A 22,600-nucleotide genomic window follows, 5' to 3' on the forward strand; every position below is an offset into this window, starting at 1 on the left:
TCAACACTTTTCCATCAAATCTCTTAAGCCAAATTAAATTTGATGTTTTCTAAGAACTTCAATATGACGGTTCAGAAATTAGCAATTAATAAATTTATATATTCACAAATCAATACATATAATGAGATTGTTGTCATCAGATTTGTCCCCGCAAAAATATTCTGATTTATTTAAAATAAAATGTGTGGGTGTTAAGAGCACTCATTTGATATAATTAAGTAAAGGAAACATGGCAACTATTTATATGGATTAAAATCCCCTTAAAATACAAAATTACAATGGATTCTTTTTGTCAAATATGTTCAATACTGTCTTTACGCAGCAGATTTTTATGTTAGGTGAAGTAATGTTATGACACAAATGCTGCTAGTTTATCTTATTAAGTTTTTGATAATTTAACAAATCTCTAATTTTGTTTTGTGTTTGGTGACCAGGATTAATGTGATAACTTAAACCTCTAAAAGTGATAGCCAAAGTATCTTGTTATCCAAGCTCTCATTATGCAGTAAGAAAAAATGAGCATATGCCACACAAATGAGATGGTAAAAGTAGATGAGATTAATTAATCTCTACAGAGTTTTATTTCGTTTAGTCAAGACAGTACTGCAGAGCTGTATATTGAGTCTAGCTATCTAGTCTGGAATTTTCCTTCAAATTCATCTAAATTTCAACACTGTCAATATATAATGTTACATTATTCCATAAAGCATGTTTAAATTTACTGAAAAGGGGACTGTGTCCTTTCATTAAAATTTTATACACAAATGCAATTTTGAATATTTAAATTTTGAAATCAATCAATGCCTTATTTTCTGTTACCTGAAATCCAATTTTAATCCATTTTTTAAATTCCCTTGTGAATTGTGAATTCAATTACAATAATATAGGTAGTTCTTGTCTTTTAAATGAAGCCTTTTTTTTCTTTTGAAAAATTCAATTTGCAGTTTTTAGTCCCTAATGTTAAAGCCTATAAAGATGCTACTAAGGATTTGGAGTGAACTTTGTAATGAATAATCTTTTTGACAGTACTTGAATTTTTAAGCTTACATTAATTATCAAATCCCATACATTAAAATTGCAAATGTAATAAATACATGCTGGACAGGAAGAAACAACATGACAGCAAATTTCCAAGGAAAATGTTAGAAATTGTGTACTTACACATACAACACTGTTCTGGTATCACCAACTTTCCCAGCATCTCCAACAGTGAGAGTATCATAGCCTCTTTCCAGTTCAAACTCTTCAAAAGCAAGTTTTATGACCTAGTAAAATAAATAACTCAGTTACTTCAAAACATTCCTACATGTTATCTAACCTGTTCCATTCTTGAATTAATTGTCTACTATAAATCGAATAATGAAGTAATAATTATTTCAGTTAGACTTCTTTTCTTTTTGAAAGATACCTAGAAAGAGCACAAATGCAGAAATTCTGGTGTTTTCTAATACTTAGGAATAAGTCACTGCAGTAATGCTTAAGAAGTGCCACATACTGAGATACAAAGATGCCAGTCACCACTAGCTGGTGATAACTGTTCATTACTGAAATAAGGAATGGGTTTTTTTCTTTTTTTTTTAAAACTGTACTAGCTATATAAAAATTGTATAGCTAGTACTGGAAGTAGATGAAAACATTCTTATCTGTTCAATTATCTAATAAGAAGGTAGAACCTATGAACTACCAATTCATAAAAAGATGGAGGAGGCTGGTTTACAGAAATTCAAAATCACAAATTTCCTTGCATAAATTAATAACATTAAACTGTGATTCCACATGTCTAGTCATGAACTGCCAAGAAAATTACAAATGTATTTCTCAGAATTCTTTGAAAAATTATTTATGAAACTGTAATTTTTAAGATAAAGTATGAAAAAGGATGTAGTTTTTTATAAAATAACATTTCTAAGGCAAGCGATTTTAGAGATTAGTATTGGTGAGTAGTTGCAGCTGATAGATATGTACATATATATTAGGACATTGTACCTTTCTGCAATTTGATACAAAGATTTCTGCAAACAACTTGACATGAAAGTGCAGAGAGTCAGTGATTCCCCACAAAATTATTTATTTTAAATTTATACTAACTTTTGGAGCTATTTCTGGGTAAGCTCTCAGACAACATCACTCATTACATGTAATGTAGTTAATTTTTCTTTTGTTTTGTGGATGGAAACAACATTTGGGTGAGATTTGAGCTTTCAGCACAGGCCTTATTATGCTGCTCTTTTGGAAGAAACACATGAAAAAACTATGTTTTCCATCCACTTGAGTTTATTGCTATGTGATCATCAAGGCATAATTCATCTTGATAAAATTTTAGCCCTGTAGAAAAGCATCATGGAAGCTCAGATAGTTGTTTCAACTTTTTCAGTATTAAAAAAGAAAGCCATCTCATTTCTGTGTCGAAATTGGAAAAGCCTCGTACAATGAACTGCAGAGAGGAACTTACACCACTGGAGTAGGTGCTCTTTACATTGTACTATTTTGCTTTTGTTTGTAACCCAAAGAGGGACCCACAGGCAGACAAAATCCACAGCCTTTCCCTCATCCACTAGCGGGGTCACCTAAAAGGAGATCAGGTTGGATCTACCTTTCCTAAACCCCTGCTGGCTGCGTCTCATGCCTTGTTTGTGCATTCTTTAAATAATCATAAGAATTTCAGGCAATATGCTGCAGATGAAATAATATACATTTCCATCTTCTCCTGATGAACCTTTTAGTATTCCTGGATTATATCAGTGGTTAACATTTAAAATTTCATTATTAATCAAGACTAATAAAGCCAAAATGAAGCAAAAGAATATTTAGAAGCACAAAAAGACACTTGTTCCTGGCAAGAAAAGTAACTGCAAGACTTTAAATGCAATTATTATTTCATATGGAGGAGGAAACCTGATAGAATATTCCATGAAAATATATGATAATGTATTATTTAAATAATACATTTGGTTCAACTCCAAATACATTTGGTTAGAGTCACAAATTCTTTTACACAACAATTTATAAAAAAATATGAATGTTCACCTCTTTAATACTAAAATAAGTAAGGAAAAAGTAATTGGATATAAGCCATAAATTAAAGTCTTAAGCTTCTGGCTAAGCATATAGGAAATGTGACAAGAAACATTCCTTTATGGGAGATGCATTTTGAAGATATATTACCCATTGTTAAACAAAATCTTGTTATCTTTGTTTCTATTATAAGTGCTATTCTATGCTAACACAGAAAACATTTTGAAAAGACCTTCAAATGGTTGAGTCAAGATGACTAACTTAAATTCCTTCACTCTAACTCATAAAAATTAAATTTTAACGCATAAACATTCAGTCTAATCATTGCTCTTTTCACAGTCAGTGGGCAGAAAATGTCACTTTTCTGTCATAACATTTCTTGAGTTGGAAAGAACCCACAAGGATCTTCGAGTCCAGTTCCTGGCCCTGCATAAGGCAGCCCTGAAAGTCACACCATGTGCCTGAGGCTTGGTGTTGACCCCTTCCCTGGGGAGCCTGTTCCAGTGCCCAAGCACCTTCTGGTGAAGAATCTTTTCCTGATATCCAACCTAAACCTCCCCTGGCACAACTTCAGGCCATTCCCTCAGGTTCTCACTGGTCACCACAGAGCAGAGATCAGGGTCTGCCCCTCCTCTTCCCCTCACAAGAAGCTGTAACTGCAGTGAGGTCTCCTCTCAGTCTCCTCCAGGCTGAACAGACCAAGTGACCTCAGCCGCTCCTCATACAGCTTCCCCTCAAGGCCTTCACCATCTTTGTTGCCCTCCTTTGGACTCTCTCTAATGGTTTAATGCCCTTTTTATAGCGTGGTGCACAAAACTGCCCCCAGCACTGGAGGTGAGACTGTCCCAGTGCAGAGCAGAGCAGGACAATCCCCTCCCTTGCCCAGCTGTGATGCTGTGCCTGATGCCCCCAGCTGGCCCTCCTGGCTGCCGGGGCACTGCTGGCTCCAATTCAGCTTCAGCTTCAGCTTCAGGTTCCCCAGGTCCATTTACACAGTTCTGAATCCATTTTCTCGTCTATACATACAATCAGGATTGCTCCATCCCAGGTGTAGAATCCAGCACTTGGCTTTCCTATGGCAAGTTGAACTTCCTATGGTTGGTAATTTTCCAATATTCTAATTTACTGAGGTCTTTTTGCAGGGCCTCCCTGCCTTCCAGGGGGTCAACAGCTCCTTCCAGTGTGCACCGTCTGCAAACCTGCTCAGTATTCCTTCTAGTCCAGCATCCCACTCATTTATGAAGATGTGGGAGAGAACTAGGCTGATGATGGAGCCCTGTGGGACCCCACTAGTGACAGGTCACCACTCGGGTGTCACTCCAGCCACTGTCACCCTTTATGTCGGACCCATGAGCCAATTGTTCACACGATGTGTTTATTCAGCTGTGTGCTGAACATTTTGTCCAAAAGGATCCTGTGATACACAGCATTAAAAAATTTACTGAAATCCAAAGAGATCATATCAATTGCTTCCCTTGATTAATTAGGTGGGCTACCCTATTGGAAAAGGAAATTAAGTATATCAAGCAGGACTTTCTCCTCATGAGGAACTGCTCACTGTGACCATTGATTGTGTTGTCCTTCAGGCGTTTTTCAGTAATTCCCAGAATAATCTCCAAAATTTTACCAAGCACCTAAGTGAGACTGACACAAGTCATGTTACCTGTCTCAAGATGGAGCAAACTGCCATTAAGAATCACTGTTCCTAATGACTATTTGGGAGTTATGATGACTATGGGAGACCAATACCCATATCTATTTGGTTAAATTTTTTCTGGAGATAAAGCTTTGAATTGTCAGAAGAATTTTAATGTTCTGTTAGACAGCAGATTGAAGAATGCAAGACAGTTTTGTACAGATATAGATATGAGTACAGCATAGGAAACAGGAGGATTGAATAATATCACAATATACCACATATGTGGTTAAACAATATTGATTTATATACCAAGGGAGGAAAAAAGCAGCTCTTAGATGCTCATCCAGATTCAATTTTGTTTTGCAATTAAAATTCCAGTAATACTAATTTGACATCACAATTTACATATGCTTAATATGAACAGATTAAATGAAGAAAATAATTAATTCTCTTTAGATAAACTGGAAACATGAAAATTGTTTCCAAACATATTATATTTATTTCTGGATGATCAGTTACATTCTTCTTGCAGAAGAATGATCCTATTTGCTTTCTGAAAGGTATGAGACAAAATTCCCTTATAAGCAATTCGGAATAATTACATCTTATTAGATAAATAGACTGTGAAAACAGAAAACAAGAAAAAGCTTAAAAATATGAGACACGTAAAGAGGTACCTATATGAGAGTTCTGCAAGTGAATTTTCATGCTTAGTTTTTCATTTACAACATTTTCCTTTATCCTAGATACTCTCATACTATATATTTCTGCTGGCATAATTGCTGTTGCAAGCAATGGATAAAGGCAGCACCAGAGTTGTAGGGAATGCCTGTATGGACATTCTGCCTGGAGGAAGCTATAGGGGACATGGCAATGCTACCTCTCCAAAACGTCTAGGTGTGCTTGTTCTTTTCACTACTAAGAAGATCTATTTTTCTATGACTTATGTATGTTATAAATGTATGCATTAAGTAGAGTAAATAGAAAGTAAAAAGTAAGAGCAGTGAATTTTGAGATGCAGGAAGAAATGAAAACTCCCCATAAGATAGCTGTTATATTTACAAGCAGATCAAGCCAACACAGCAGAAATGTTCTAGTAGTAGTGTATCTTATCCCCAAAAAAATCAAACCAAACCAACAACAAAAACAAACAAAACAAAAACAAAATAACAGACAAACAAACAAATAAAAAACAAACAAAAACCACAAAACCAAACCCAAACCACCAAAACAAGAAAAACCCACAAAAACCAACCAACCAACGCACAGCAAAAAACCAGTTGCCTCATTGAAGTAACATCTCTTAAAGATGAGAAAATACAGAGACAATTTGTTGCTTGAGTAAAACTATAGTACCATACATTAAAATCAGAAAATAAACAGTTCTGAAGTTCTGAGTATCCATGATTAGAAATTTTTAAATAATAAAAAGAAAATGTGTATAAAGTCTTTTTATGAACACTGTTTGCAACTGTTATGGGTTATTCCATTTCACTGACAAATGTAACACTATTTAATGTAACAGTATTTTCCTTCAGATTTAACAATATTTTCCTACTTTCCATCTTGTCCCTGCTGCTATGTAAACATTGAAAGTAACATAAATATTCCAAATTTTTGGTCTGTCATTTCTTTTAGGGACATCTCATGCCTAAAGGGATTTGAAAGTGAAAAAAAAGTATTTCTATAGACACAAACATGGAAATACTGCTATAGTCTTTCAGATTCCTAAATATATTTTAAATTTTTAGAAGAATGGAGTCAGATTCTTAAAATAGAGCTTTGAACCAAGGTTTGGAGCACCTATTTCACCTAAAGAACAACATAGTATAGGAGCAATGACAAAAGATGTTGCCAGTATTAGAGAACACATAGAAGAATCCAGTATTCCTTAAAACTCTGCTCTTTTCCTAGCCCACCCTTCCTGCCATGACATCTCTTGACGTTTGAAGAGGCAATGTAATTATGGCCAAAATCCAGAGGAAGACGAAACATTAAAAATTGCCTACAAGTAGTAATAAAACTAGGTAACTCTAATGCACAAATTTTATGGGTGATTAATTGTGAAAAATGGTACAACTTTCTTTTCATATTCATTTGTAAATAAAGTTATTTATTTTCCCTCAAAGCTCATAAAAAAGGTGAACCATTTATCCCAGCCATATTATTCATAATTTGCATAGGTACACCTACAGTTAATAAGACACAAAATTAATAACTTGTAACTACGAGGTTGAAATAGACTCCAACCAGACAAAATAAAATTGATGCCGATACAAGGCCTGTCCTGTGAAATTTTAATACTTCTAGTTTTTCTTAAATGACTACAAAGTTATTGAACAGACTGAGATTATTCTGTTCATTATTTTAAAGAAATGTTGAAGGCTTTTGGTACTACCATTATCCAACAATTACAGTCACTTAAAAAGCTGTTCTAAAAACAAATTTGCTTATTTTTCAATATTGGCACTATAATTTATATTCCTCGTTCTCAGGAATTTATTTTCCTTTTAGCCTCCACTAATGACTTGAAAATTAACCTAATAACTATACCTAGCAGAAATTAAACAAAGATAAGAAAGAAGTAACAATAATATCAGATAATAGTAATAATGTAAAATCAAAAATGCGGATGCTGTTTTTAAAAAGGGAAGAAAAAAGTAAAATCAATAATAATAATAATAATAATAATAATAATAATAATAATAATAATAATAATAATACAAAAGTCCAACAGGTTTTTTTATAAATTGCTATCATCAGGTGACTGCTCCATGCCTGGAATATTTCTCAGGAGAGTAAACACAGATTTTATTTTTCCCTACATTTTCTTTCTTTGGATTGCCATAGATAACTTTGAGTGTATGTGCCATATCCAACATAGCCCTTCCTCAGCAAGTTAATTAAGGTCAAATAATCTGAGATCTTTGGAAGAAAACAGTAAGAACAATCTGAAGAAAAATCAGTTCATTTTGTTTATGTAGTCAAAGTTCCAAAGTGCTTTGACACTTATCTTAGACTGCTCCAATAAGGAAGAACTTTCTGATACACAGATAAAAAGGATGGACATATAGTGGCTGGAAGCTAAATCTATAAAAAATAGAGAAGTATTGCAAAACTGAGAATAATACAATTCTTTTTTTTTTTTTTAGTGGTAGCTGTTAATTATGTAAAATAGATCTATAACTAATCATCTACTTAAGGAATTTAAATACATCCACAGTAAGGGAATGAACACATTTTTAAGCACAGTTTTGTTTCTTCTGTAGAGGGAGGCATAAAAAATGCATAATGATGATTTCAGAGTTAACAGAGCTGCCACAATCTGTTACTCAGTCAGAGAAGCAACTTGTTGCCAAGACAGATTTTAATCTTCAGCTGTAGTGCCTAAACATCATGTCAAATTTCACTTTACAATCTTAACCACTGAAACATTTTCCTTCTTTTAATTTTGATATGTAGAAAAATATATTGCCATTTCTAAGTACACAGAATAGTATACAGTATTAAATTTACATTTTAAGTCCAATGAATGTTTCACATTTATGTGAGCCATATTTTTAATGAATTATCAACCAATTGGATTTAGGTTTGGAAAGAAAAAATAAAACAATAAAATGCAGAATCACAGAGGAAATAATTATTCATATGTTCACACTAGAAGTTTGGAATTTATAACTTCTGGACAATTTTAGGCAACTCTCTCATATAGTAGGATGATCTATTTCTTGTTTTCTGCCAAAGGAAAATGCCAAATATACGGCTTTCATTTTTGCTCCTGCTGCTGCTCCAACTGTCAGTAGGAAACAAATACGGAAACACAGGCTTTAAAGAAACACTATGCCATTTTTTTAAACTTAACAATGGAAAATAAGCCAAAAAAAGCATGAATCTATTTACTTGTCATTCATGAAAATAATTCTGATTGTGCTAATTGTATAACTGGAAATCTTTTTCAAAACATTTTAAAGAAATACTTTTAAATTTTTTGTTCAAAACCAGGTCTGAAAATACTGTTGATTAAATTTGAAAATTAAAAGTTCCAGCTAGCAGTTGTTAAAAACAAATTACACATAAAATAAGAACACATGAATTACCAGCTAAGAACTCTGACTTAAATAAAGGCTGAGAATATCACTTATTAAATGAGCTCTTTTTTTTTTTTCTTAGAAATTTAAGCAGGAGAAACACACTTAATTTACTCCATTTCACTGATGTCTTTCTTCCTAAAGTCTTTAAAGAGTAGGTTGATTTTATTAATTAATTCGAAGTGCATATGAAGCTTGATAGAGTACATGAAATAAAGGTCTACATGAAGAACTGTTTACATATCAAGGGTGCATATTTATCTATACACAAACCATTCTCTAGACAGAGCCCTGTGTGGGAATCTGAAGTGTTAAATCTCAGCCCTACTATTATTGTGTAGTCCTTAAAGCAATTAATTTCAAGTCCTTGAAAATTACTTGTTTAACAGCATAATTCCTCAAGAGTTTTCTGACATTTTAGTTTTTATTACTTAAACTTCATGTGAAACATGAACCAAATATTCAAATATTCAAATTTCAGAAAACTTTAAAAAAATCTAATGAATTCTATGTGTCCCAACTCAAATATCATTGTACAGTATTCACTGAAGGAATTAAAATACCTTTGTAATGACATGTGGGTCAGTGGAATGTCCAGGAGATAAAGTAACAAAATAAAAAAGCAGATTAGTATTCATGACCATTAACGGTGGGAAATCTGTACAAACTAAGTATTTCTAAGTCCAATATTATTTTTGGTTGAACATGTTGGGTAAACCCTTTATTTCATGCATTCTAACACTATGAAACTTATTTTAAAGATAATTTCCTGCAGTACTAGCCGTCTGTCAACAGTAGCAGAAAGGTCCATAAACACCTGTTCTCTTTGAGAAGTGGAGTACTTGAGCTTGTTGGTTTCTTGATATTATGGCATAATTGTTCCTAGAGCACAAACTATTTCGTTTAGAAGGGTGACACATCTTGCCATCACACTGTATGGTGCAAAAAGGCAATTGAAGTGAATACTGGAAAGCCTCCAGAGGTACAAGAAGATGCCAAAATATTTATAGAACAAAATGCCTCAGAAAAATACAATAAGACATTTAAATTAATTTGCTAGAAATGTATAAAACTACTATTTAATGCTTCTTTAAATAGAGACTGGAAAGCTCTGAGCCTTAATGAGCCAAGTTAGAAACTCTGATAATGCAGGTATGTTACTGTGCAAATGGAAGAATGTACTTATGGAAATGCATTTTAAGAGGAAAACCAAGCGGTGTGTCAGCATATAGTTTTTTCTTTCTTTGGATTAAATTCAGATGTCCACACACAGATATTTTCTGTAGCATAAGATGTCTTTGCATCTTGTCTAGCTGTCGCTCTAGAGGGATATGGATTTTCCTGTATCGTGCACATTAGCCTTGCTTTAAACACCTTGACTACCTGAGCATCTCATACAGAAACAGATACTTGAGGATGGACAAACAAATTCTATCTTTGATGTACTGAAGTGTTTGATGTAATAAGAAAATACATGCTTCATACAGCAAAATTCTTAATTATAATGCTACATATAAACTGCTTATATATACATTTATACATATATAATATATCTATACATGATGAGAATGAAAAAACTATGAATACATGTCCCTGTAATAAAATCTCAGTAATATTACATGGGCATTGAACTGTCAGGACACCTAAGTTTTAAATAAATCTGGAAAGTTTTTAGATAATATTATACACTACAAAGTTTAAATACATCAAGGTTAATTTCATTCTGAATAAAAAGATGAAAATAACTTTTCCCTGTGTTTACACTGTGAATAAAAAGCAGTTATGAATATGAAATTTTTGCATTCATATTAACAGATTAACTTAAACTGACTATGAAAGTTGCATTTTCTTCCTACTCTGTTTTTAAAATATACAAATAAAACATGCCTTGTTGACCCAAGTGTACTTTTGAAATAAAAACCAAATCGTTTTCTGAATAATTCTCTGTATTATTATTACTATTCTTGTAATAAGTAATAAGAGTCTTAGCATGTAACAACAAGCTCTGTAATTTACAATTACATTTTTACATGAAAAAATTAAAAGGAAAGGAGCCATAAACTGCAGCGTGTGGGAAGGACCCACATTCAAGCAGTTTATGAATGACTGTTATCCCAAAAGAGGGACACTGCAATAGAGCAGGGTACAAGTGTAAAGAAGGGGTGGCAGAGAGGAGTTGGAAATGAATTGACTGCAGTCCATATTCCCCACTCCTTTTCACCATTCAGTCAGGAGAGATGCAGAAGAGTTTGACTTGCAAAAAAGTTTTTCTTGTTGTTTCTCACCATCCTCCTCTGTTTCCAATTGTCTTTAAATTAATATTACCGAAGCTGAATATATTTTACCTAATTGGTGAGCAATGTCCCTGTCCTTACCTTGACCTTTTTCATCTTATTTTCTCCTCCTGTCCTGAGGAGGAGGAGCAGGAAAGCAGCTTGGTGGGCACCTGGCAGCCACACAAGATCAACCCACCGCAACTATATAGGAGAACTGATACATTAAAATTATATCTCATAAAATTACACATGAAGATATTTGCATTCATCTATAGTAAATATTAATCTTCTGTTAGGGATCATGGAGAGAAAACAGAACTTTTTCTTCCAAAAGACATAAAAATAATGATAATGATTGTAGCACATACATTTTGAACCTTTTTCAGCAATGCTTCTCATGGTTTAAATATCCAAAAATAAAAAGCACAACACAAAACCTAATTAAATATTTAATCTTTTTGGTTGTAAAATTCTACCTGCCTTGGCTTTAAAATCTAATCTCCCACACCTGAACGTACTTTCTCAAATCCCATACGTATGCTGAAAATGTCCCTTGCATCTCAGTGATAATTAATGTATTTCTTTTCATCTTGTGCCATGAGGTTTATGTGTATGAAGAGGAAGTGGTAAATATGACTGACTTCAATGATTACAAGCCTGATTCCTTTATAGTCTGCCTTGATTTTATGTCTTTGCATTTGCAAGCACTAGGGTAGAGCTGTTCTTGACCTGCATAGCTCTTGACCTGACAAAAGGTATACCAGAATCAGTGAAGATGACCTCTGGTTATTCGCATCAAATCCATAGAGCAACCTGCTAGAATATGCAGGTCACAGTGCCCTGTGAGAGCACATTTGGGTGGAAGACATTATTTGGCTCTAATTCAAATTATAAATGGGTAAACAGAACAGTTTCTGTCAGTTTGCTAAGACATCATCTGTAATGAATATTCAGTGAGGAGATTATGTAAAAATTCCATTAAAATGTAAAGAGAATAGTGGTTAAAGATACATGCAGTTTTTCCCTCTACAGTATTATATGACTAACTTTTAAATCAGTGTAAAATGTATAAATCATTTACTCCAGAAAAAAAAATACTTAATAGCAAACTGTGTATCAATAAATTAGTATGGGAAAAAAGGAAGGATATCCTTAAAGATGGATTTCAAAGCCTTTAGGACCATTTTAAATAGTAATTTGCTTCCTAAGATGTGTGCCCAGTTACTTTCCTGTTGTAATTCTTACTGTCATAGAAACATGAAGATATATTGTCTAGAAAATTAAACACAATGTAAACCATACTTCGGACAAGCTGAGCCAGTGACCAAATGAAGTCACTTTTAAGATACAAGAACAGTTCAAATTTGACTTGCATGTCAATGACAACTGCAAACCAAAAAAGCCTTAGGTGGAGTTATATATGTCCTTTTTCCTTTTATGAGATAATTAAAAAACCCAGTATTCTGCTGTTTCTGTAATTTCTTCTTTTGCTTCTATAACAATGTATGAACATTGCAGGCATTTTTTTATATTTAATATAAACTCTGACACTGGCATCATATAATTTTATCTCAAAGAGATGAAGAATGAGATTTTGCAATGCAGTTTTGGAGGCTGGGGGAAGCATTTTGATAAATAATGTTCATGTTTACTCCTCAAAAAAACTTATCTATCTTGAGCAACAATAATAGCATTGTATCAAAGAACTTGACAAAACATAATAAAACTGTATCCTAGCACTCCAGAACAAAAGCAAATCACAAAATATCCCTGAAGGCTAAAATCACTTTTTAATATTTGACCAAGAAATGGTATTAAATCTTTAAAACCTGAAATGAAAATAAGAAATGTAATTTTAGCAAGATAAAATAAAATTTGAAGTGGAATAAGTGTTTCTTGACATCTTCTATGCTTAATAACATATTGGAGACCTTTTTTTGTCTTAAGACAAGAACTTAAAGCAATACATGTAATATGGACTTCATTATCAGGTATAGGCTAGGCTAGGCTAGGAGTAGGACAGGGTAGAATAGTGTAGAATAGATAAAGGGAGAAAGAATGGAATATAGAATAGGAATATGGAATATGGAATATGGAATATGGAATATGGAATATGGAATATGGAATATGGAATATGAATATGGAATATGGAATATGAATAAGAATAGGAATAGGAATAGGACAGGACATTACAGAACAGAACAGAACAGAACAGAATAGAACAGAATACAATACAATACAATACAATACAATACAATACAATACAATACAATACAATACCTGACTACTTCAGGGATGACCTAAATTTAACTTATATTATTAAGGGCATTTTTCAAACCCTCTGAAACATCGATAGGCTTGGGGCATACTGTAGGACCACTCTAGGAATCATGTTGGACCACCCTCTTGGAAAAGAAATGCTTCTTTATGTCCAGTCTAAACCTTCCCTGGCACAGCTTTGAACCATTCCCATGAGTCTTATCCCTGATTCCCAGGGAGAAGAGCTCAGGTCTTCCTCTCCACTTCCCCTTCTAAGGGAAGGACACTCTTAAATGACTGAAGGAATATAAAAGATCTATGATATGAACTGTCCTATTCTGCCATGAATGTAAATTAATAAAAGAACTGTACCTAAGACTCCAGGCACAATTGTCTAGGCAGCTTTAAAGAAAAATGTGAAAGGGGAGAGGTTCTGTAATAATTTCAGGAAGAAGACCCTTGTTTAATATTACATCAGGTTGCACAAGTTGTTTCACAGTGAAACAATCTTAATGAGTATGATTTTGAAAATTAGAACTGTAAAATTAGTTTGAATTTTATATAACTGTGATTTCTATCCTCATTAAATATGTATTTTAGGAAGAAACTACACAAAACCGCTTCAATATGTGAAGCAAAGGCTTGTCTCCACCATATAAAACCTTCTTTCTACAAAAATAGTTGAAATGTTCTATGAAACATAAAGAGGAAGCCAAAAGGCATTTAGATCTGACGGTTCGTTCACATGCTCTCAATTACAAATACTCTTTCACCTATTTAATTCCTTGTCACAAAATTTTTTATATTCATAGTACAAAAAGTTTTATTATTACGTCAGTCACATGACATCACAGAACTTTACAAAACCAAATTAAGCGCAAAACTTTGAACTTGGATGTACCCCAACAAACTTAAAAGTGCATACAAATAAAGAAATCAGTCAGAGTCATCTGAGGATCTCCAATTCATGCAATCATGTAGCATCCAAGTTCTGTGCCATGGTGTGTGACATAATGCAAAATTTCAATGATTAAGTTTTTCTCTTCTCCTCCCTAGCTGCTGGAGAAATTCAGACAATTTGGCCTGTAACAAAACTAGAAAGAAAATCCATCTGAGTGAGGTTGATTCTGTGGAATCTGAAAATTTTTCAATCAGAATTTAATGAGATGATAAAAGGAAAATTGATTATAGCATTGGGCTTCCCACCCACCTTCTTCCAATTATTTCAGCATCTCACAGTTGTTTGTGACTGATATTTGACAGTGCAGCAAGAAGAATGACAGTGTCCTGCTCTGCTCAGGATGCATCACATGTTGATGCAAAATACAGATCACCTACATCTTGGAAGAGACTGACACTCAGATGAGCTGAAATAGAAACATGACATGCATGACAGTCACCTAAGGCACAGATGATTACATGCTGTTGAAACATGTAGCTGTAGATGGAAAGACGTAAAGCAGGCATGAATCAAACCCACTGTGGATGCGCAATTGGGATTCATGTATGAACGTTAAAGCCTTGAAAAACACACACCTGCTCATTCCCACTGAGATCTCTGTTCCCTTGGGCAAACTGTCCCAGTGCTCATTTGAGACATGGACACTGAAGTGTATATTACATGTAACAAATTTTCAGATACACTTAGCAGACAATAATTTTGGACTTCAGAATATAACTAATTAGTATCACCAAGCACAATAATTTTTCCTATGTGTACAGAAAAAAAGTCCCATATAGTCAATTTACACTAACACATGGTCAAATAATGCATGCAGACAGACAAATGTTTAACAGCTGCACTTGGTTTGGGAGGTTGTTCGTTTTTTACAGTGCAGGGATCCTTCCAAAATATTTTACTTAGACTCCTTTCTGAGAAAAAATATTTGCTGTATTTATTTATTATTTTATCTTTTAGCTCTAACATACAAAATCTTACACATTTAATATATGCTGCAAGACATGCAAAATTATTATCATTAAACCAGTAATTCTTTATACTGAATATTTTCTTATATTAATATTTTCTTATATGAATGTTTTCTTATATGCATAGTAATTTTAAATACACCTCATAAATACACCTCAATATTAACAAGTGTCGATACACCCAACCAACACTGGACTACCTAGTCAGTCTCTGAGAGTAACCCTCCCTTAGAAAAGACTTCACTGCTCTGCCCTGGTTCCCCACTATCTTGTAAACAGGTAGTGCTGTAAACAAATATTACCATTCCTAGTAACAAGCCACAACATTTGCACTGAACTTTCAAGACCTCAGGACTGGTGTTTGTTAGTTTTTCCCTGTCTGAACTTTTCTTGTGGGAATTTGCAGCCTTGTTTTACTTCGTTTCTACGATAACAATTTCTCTTATTGACCAGGTCTCTATGGCTAGGGTAATTTTGTTTATCTTTGCAAAGTACAACCATAATTGTATACAGATAGCTATAGCAACTTGTTATCCCATTAGAATGAGATATTTATTTATTTACAGGAGCTATACAACACAGCTATAAACCACTCACCACAGGTCAAGAAACAGAGTGGACAAAATTGGCTCTAGGGAAACAGAAAAAGAAATCTCTGTATCTAATACACATAAAATATACCATATATAGTAAATATTAAGACTTCTGTATGAACTATTATTTTTCGTGAATAATTAGATGTATATATTTTTCTTGTAATTATCTGTTAAGATCTCTGTTATACTAACAATTGGTTCTTGGCTTTACTTAAATATACTGTGTGCTTCCTCTTTGTGAACACGATTTTGATTTCTTTTTGTTGAGTTACCATTTTGTGATCAGGAGTCCCACAAGTAACAGTAGATACAGCCTTAGAAAATAAAATTTTGATGTATTTCTCAAATATATCTTGCTTAACCTTTACTTTCATTTCCATGGTACTGTGATTAATGGTGATGACTACTTGTATGGGTGTAGCAGAACAAGTTTACAATATTCTGTAAGTATCAATACTTGTAACATCGTGGTACTATCTTTATAGAAAAAGATCCCTGTTGTCTACATGGTTGAAAGAGTTACAGAGTCCATTCTTTCATCTGACGTGAGCAGCTGTAAACTGTCCTTTGTCTCCAAAATCTGTCATTTAGTCACTAAACCGTTTTTCCTCCTCCCTGTATCTTAATTAAGACACAGCTAGGTGTACCTTTTGAAAAGTTTAATCCAAATGAGATGTCAATATGTTCTTGGTCTTTATAATTATGTAGCTTAAATGTACATGAAGCAGTAGAATTGCATAAGCATAACTATCACGTGATCTGTTGCATTTTGAGAATAAGAGGACTATATTCAGAATCACTGTGGCTAGCTATGGCATACCTGAAACCATTTGGAAACAGAAACTAACTTTCAGTACCTGATTTTTTTCATTTATAAACTGACTATCTGAAAATACTATTTTTTTTAAGTAGATATCAGTATCTACTTAAAATTTTCCTTTTATTTGCATACATACACATTGGCATATAAACTTATTCCATAGTCATGGTCTTTGATCTGCCTGTGTAACCTATTAGCTGGATATTAAAATGGGTGAAAAATTGAAAGAAATAAATGGGGGAAAGTATAAATATATATATATTTTTAAGTTGTCCTTTAATGCTTTATAAGAAAAACTCCCACACCTGCCTGTATTATAAACCTATACCCTTTGGCAAACTTGGCATTTGTGATAAGCAGATGTTAAATTCTTGATCAAATATTACCTAATGCCATCTATCAGAATAGCTGATTTATCCTAATATGCTTCTGCTCCTATTTTTCCAGATGTTGTAAATATAAACCAGCAAAATTTTTACTATATTAAAATCAAAGTCCCCAGTCAAGTTTTACATTGTCTCTTTGTCTTCCATTTGTATGTTTTCTTGTCACTTATTGAAAGGTTTCTCACTGCTTTCCCTTTATCCCTTTTAATAATAAATATTTAAAATACTTAGTCTGCTCATTTCTAATTTTTAAAGACTTCAGGCATTTAAAATACAATTGTATCATGCGCCAAACAACTATTATAAAAAACGACATTTGAATTTGACAAAACAATTCTTTTGGCTAATCTCTTTTATCAAATCTTCTCTTTTCTTTATTTTTCTCTTCCCTGCACCTCCCACCTCTACATTGTTCATGAAATAAAATTATTGGCATTACCATATGTAAACTGACAATGCCTGTACTGTAAGCTGTATTAGTGAACACAGCTAGATGTGGAATGCAATTTGGTTAAGAAGATACCAGCTAAAAAGTTTAAATTATTCAAACATCATTACTTTATCTTTGTGTTTTCAGTCTAGCTGAGACAGTTATGATTCAGTCAAAATAGCTATCACATCTGAAGTGGTCCAACTTCTTGATGAATTAGATATCTAATAACTGATTACTTAACTGCTTATTCTTCAGAAAAAGAAAAAAAAACAAAAAAACAAAAAAACAAAACAAAACAAAAAACCACCCAACTTAAGAACTGTTAGTGGAATTTTTAAATTCTACTTGGACTTAGTGTTTTGAACTCCAGTTTTTAAAGATTTCAACTTCCTTTTTAACTGTATGTTAATATTCAAGTTTCCACACTGGGAAGGAATGTGAGTACACTGTAGAGAGGTTTAGAAAGCAAAGTGATCTTGAAAAATTGGAGAGACTGCCTTGCAAGGAAAAAAAAAAAGAAAAAGAGAAGAAAAAGAAATGTGTCATTAAATAGGACATTACTTTTTGGAAGGTGTAACATCCTGCTCAGTTACAGAATGAGTGGCAGCTTGTCAGGTAACAGCTCTCTAGAAGAGGAACTGGATGTCATAATAGAGCACCAGCTGAACACAAATCATCAGTCACCTCTCTGAAAAAGTCAGACACCTTAAAAGAGCATACATCTGTCTGCGACAGATGGGGAGACATTTTTTTCTTTTTAATCAACATTTATGAGACCTCAACTGCAAAGCTGTGTCAATTTGACCTGAATCTTCAAGGAAAATATCAACCAAGTAGAAACTATTTCCTTTAAAAGTATTTATAGTTGATATTATTTAGTTCTCAGAAGCACAAGAGAAGGAAAAATATGAATCATGTAAATACTCAGCTTAATGTTTCTGAATATGACAAAATAGCATGGCTGTAATGTCAATAATACAATGCTTTTGGACTAAAATGATACATCTGTAAAATTTATTTTGGAAGGACTTGTGTTCAGTCCTTCAATAGCTTGGCTAGTAGATACGTGTTCAAAAGTGATAGATTTCAGGAAATGTAGAAGTATCATGTAAACTGAAATACGGCACATAAGGAGATTTTTTTTTTTTGTTACACAGCCAGAAGTGACCAAGAAATTGAGCACAAGGAGGGGTTTTGGAGGGTTTTTTTGGTTGGTTGTTTTTTTTTTCCATTTCAGTTGTTCTGCTTCACAAAACTTCTACAAGCTGCCTTAATGGCAATGTACAACATGGTGCAGAAGAAAAGTGAAAAGTCTATACACTAATATGAAATCTTTGGCAAAGATATGAGTTTGTACACAAATTAATCTCTGTGACTTCTTAAAATACAAATTAAAACTGGAGACACACAAAAGCAATTATTTTCAAAGCTGGTCAGTCTTAAAACTAAAAATAAGTCACGTTTATCTCTGAAAGAAAAGAACAGAATACAACAGATGTCTGATCTCTACCAAGCTGCAACTGAATTTTGATAAATGTATAGCCTTTGTATCTCTCTAAAATCTGAATAAGCAAAGAATAAAGAAATTATAAGAGTTTGTGTTTTACTGGTAGGAGCAAATAACTGTTTACACACTGATAGTCATGAAAAACAAAGTAGTAAAAAAATAAAGAGTAGAAAGAGAGAAAATTGTTAATGTCAAGGGGTTTTTTTGGTTCCAAACTCCTGCTCCTTTTGTTTCGTTTCCACTATCACTTGCTTTAACCAAGAATTAATTTGTGGCTAAAGGAAGAACTTAATATCTGCCAATAACATGGCCTTATTGTGCAGCTCTCATTACCTTGTTCTTAAGAGACATAAAATGCCAGTAAGACTGAGTGAAAAGAAATATATCTGATGTCAATTCAAAGTTCAACATTTGCTTTTCTATCACAGGAAATTTTTACATGTAATGATTTATTCAAGAAGTATTTCAAAATGCAGATGTGACATAATAAAGACTTATTCTCTTTATATTCCTGCCCTTTAATCACTTTAAAAACAAAAACAAAACCAAGATTCTTTCTGAATTACAAATCTTGATAACAATAATAAAAATAAATACATTTGTGACTACCCTAATATTATTAATTCTTAATATGGATCTATAATGTCATTTCCAAACTGTTTTATTCTCTCTCTATCGTTATCAGTGTCAGTTTGGTAGACATTTTTATTAGCTAAATAAAAAAGTACTTGAATTACATCTGGATATACTATGCCTGCATAAAGAGGTTATTGATAGGTTTAGAGCATAAGATATATTCTAATGATTTCAATAAAATCTTTATTGGCATATTAATTATTTAAGTGTTTTGCATATTACTGTATATGAAACTATATTTCAATCTGGAGACAATCTGGCAGCTGCAATAAGACCAATTTTTTTTTTCTTATACTAATATACAAGGTGTTTTATTTAACTTCAACATTTTTTAAATTTTTCTTAATTTTTGAATATATTCTCTATTATCTAGGAAATCGTAGTGCAAGCATATATCAATTGTGTTTCTATGGCTACAAACAGTCCATCATTATTACAGAAGACTATTCCAAAGTGCTACAATCAAAACATTTGTTGTAGAATTATTTTTTTGTCTCTATTTCTGCACAGAATAGCACTTCTCTCTTTTCATTAAAAACATTTTTCATTATGTGATTGCAAAGATAATGTAGAAACATAAAACAATGGCAAATATGAATATGTGGAAAGTCTCAGGAAATGGTTCATGGAGATTAATTCTGTTGTTATGGTTCTTCGGGGACCTTTGGACTGTGATATTAGCATTTTTACACTGCACCAAAAAAGTTGTACTTTTGTCAGAGAGTGTCAAAAATACCCATTATCATTTTTTTTGCCTGTTTTGTTCAATCAGATTCAATTCCCACCAGTCAATAACTGCCAATAGAAGATTTCTGTGAATTACGAATCATAGACAGAATGATCAGTTTGCTGCCTCAGGTGGAGACTCTAGGATTCAGCTTAGAACTCCAATGAAGATTTCCTCAGGATTTCTGAATTTAGAACACTGATTTGTGAAACCAACTGCAGGTTCTCTGAATCTTTACGTGTGCAGAGAAGTGGGGGGAAAAACAGTAAAAACTTGATCTGGAAAATTTTGAAAGTTTTTAGACCCTAACATGTACAAAGCTCAATAAAGAAAATAATAATCGATACTAGTCGTAGTAGTAGCAGTAGTAATATATCACTGCCCAAATGGTTTACAGCTATTACTATGTCTTCAATATTAGAACATTTTGTCTGTCTTATTCAAGTAGAAGAGGAAGGCAGAGTATTTCTTGAAGGTGAAGTGAATTAATTATGTTTCAAACTGACATTTAGTTATTCAGAATAAAATGATATGTTGGAATAACACTAGAAGGGTCAAAAATACTACATAAATCTTTGATCCCCATATGATGAAGCTGTCCAACAGTGATCTTAAAATAAAAGTTGAAGACAATATTCAAATATTCAGACCATATCTCAAAATATTACTCATGTCTATTAAAGCTGTCATATATTTTTTTAAATAAATTGGCCTTGCTATTATTTGGGTTTGGGAATCATAAATAATCTGAATTACTATAGAATAAAAATCAAGAAACCAAGGCTTTCTAGAATAAAAATATTCATTTATTATCTTAAAGATAGTCTTGATTTTAAGTACTCATTTCTTAACTGTTTGAACAAGAAAAAGACCAGACACAATTAATTCCAAATACTAATGATAAACTCATCTTAGTGAGATATTTACAAGAATTACAATTCTTGCACAATGCATAATTCTTTTATTGTAAAACTTTTTTAAAATTTGTAAAAAAAATTTTTGAGCCCTTCTTTTTCAAACTTCTGTTCATATAATCTCATACCTCCAGGAATTATAATTAGCATTGTACAGGACCTAAATGAAAAGGTGCAATTTCTTTAAAATTGTCTATAAACACTTTGTTATACTTGAAATGCCACAAAAAAGCTTGATCATTCTTATGTCAGTAGGAATGGGAGTGCATGTCTCGTACCTGAGAATATGCATATATGAACACATAAAATATCCCCAATGTTGAAATCACTTTGGTTAATGAGACAATCATTTAGGTTCCAAGTGACCTCTGGAAGTAGTCTGGTCCATTCCCTGGCTCAGTGCAGGCACAACTAGAATTATAAAATTTATTATATTCCAAGTGATTATACTAAATTACCATAAAACTAGCACAGTAATAAAAATGTCACATCACTCGTTATTATACCACGTTATTGTAAACCCAATTCAGGAATTTTATTTTGATTTGTCTAATTTAAAAAAAAATGATGCTGAAAACACAGTCTCTTACCAACATTGGTTCAATCCAAAATGTTTCAAAGCCAAAGTGCTCATACAAGTTTATAAAAGAATTCTTCAATGAATATCTTTGAAACAGCAATCCAAAAATAGATACAGTTGGCAAATCCACAGGACTCATAAAGTGACAAAAGGAAAGAAGTAACCAAGTAAAAATGACCACACAAGTGTTTCTGAAGACTACCTAGTCCAACTGTTATGTTGTCTAGCACCAACCCCTAAATAATCACCCCAAAACCACATCCTCAAGTGCCACATCCAGGCACTTTTTGAACACCTCCAGACTCTACCACCTTCCTGGGTAACTTACTAAACACTCTTGAAGTGACTTTTTTTTTTTTTTTTTTTTTTTTTTTTTAAACATCTAAACTGAACCATCCCTGGTGAAACTTCAAGTCATTTCCTCTTTTCCCTTCCCTTCAGATATGGCAGAAGAGATTGACTCCATCTTGCTAAGACTTCCTTTCCAGTAGCTGGAGAGCAATGAGGTTCCCTGCTTAGTCTTCTCCAGACTAAACACCCCAGCTCTCCCAGCTGCTCCTCACAGGACTTGTGCTCCAGACCCTTCCCCAGCTCCGCTGCCCTTCCCTGGACTCACCCCAGCCCCTCAGTGCCTTTCTCACAGTGAGGGGCCCAGAACTGGACCCAGCACTCCGGGTGTGGCCTCAGCAGTGCTGAGCACAGGGGGACAATCCCTGCCCTGCTCCTGCTGGTCACACTACACTGATACAGGCCAGGATGCCACTGGCCCTCCTGGGCACCTGGGCACACACTGGC

General features: G+C 33.3%; 1 protein-coding gene across 1 annotated transcript in view; it reads right to left on the bottom strand.

The window, feature by feature from the left end:
- Positions 1 to 22,600, bottom strand: part of CSMD1 (CUB and Sushi multiple domains 1) — a 1,074,318-nt gene that overhangs the window by 284,445 nt on the left and 767,273 nt on the right. The window contains exon 11 of the mRNA XM_063389341.1: positions 1,162 to 1,265. Coding sequence (XP_063245411.1) covers positions 1,162 to 1,265 — 104 coding nt within the window. The remainder of the gene's footprint in view (positions 1 to 1,161; positions 1,266 to 22,600) is intronic.

The sequence above is a fragment of the Prinia subflava genome, chromosome 2 (assembly GCF_021018805.1).
Source record: "Prinia subflava isolate CZ2003 ecotype Zambia chromosome 2, Cam_Psub_1.2, whole genome shotgun sequence".
Taxonomy (NCBI): Eukaryota; Metazoa; Chordata; class Aves; order Passeriformes; family Cisticolidae; genus Prinia; species Prinia subflava.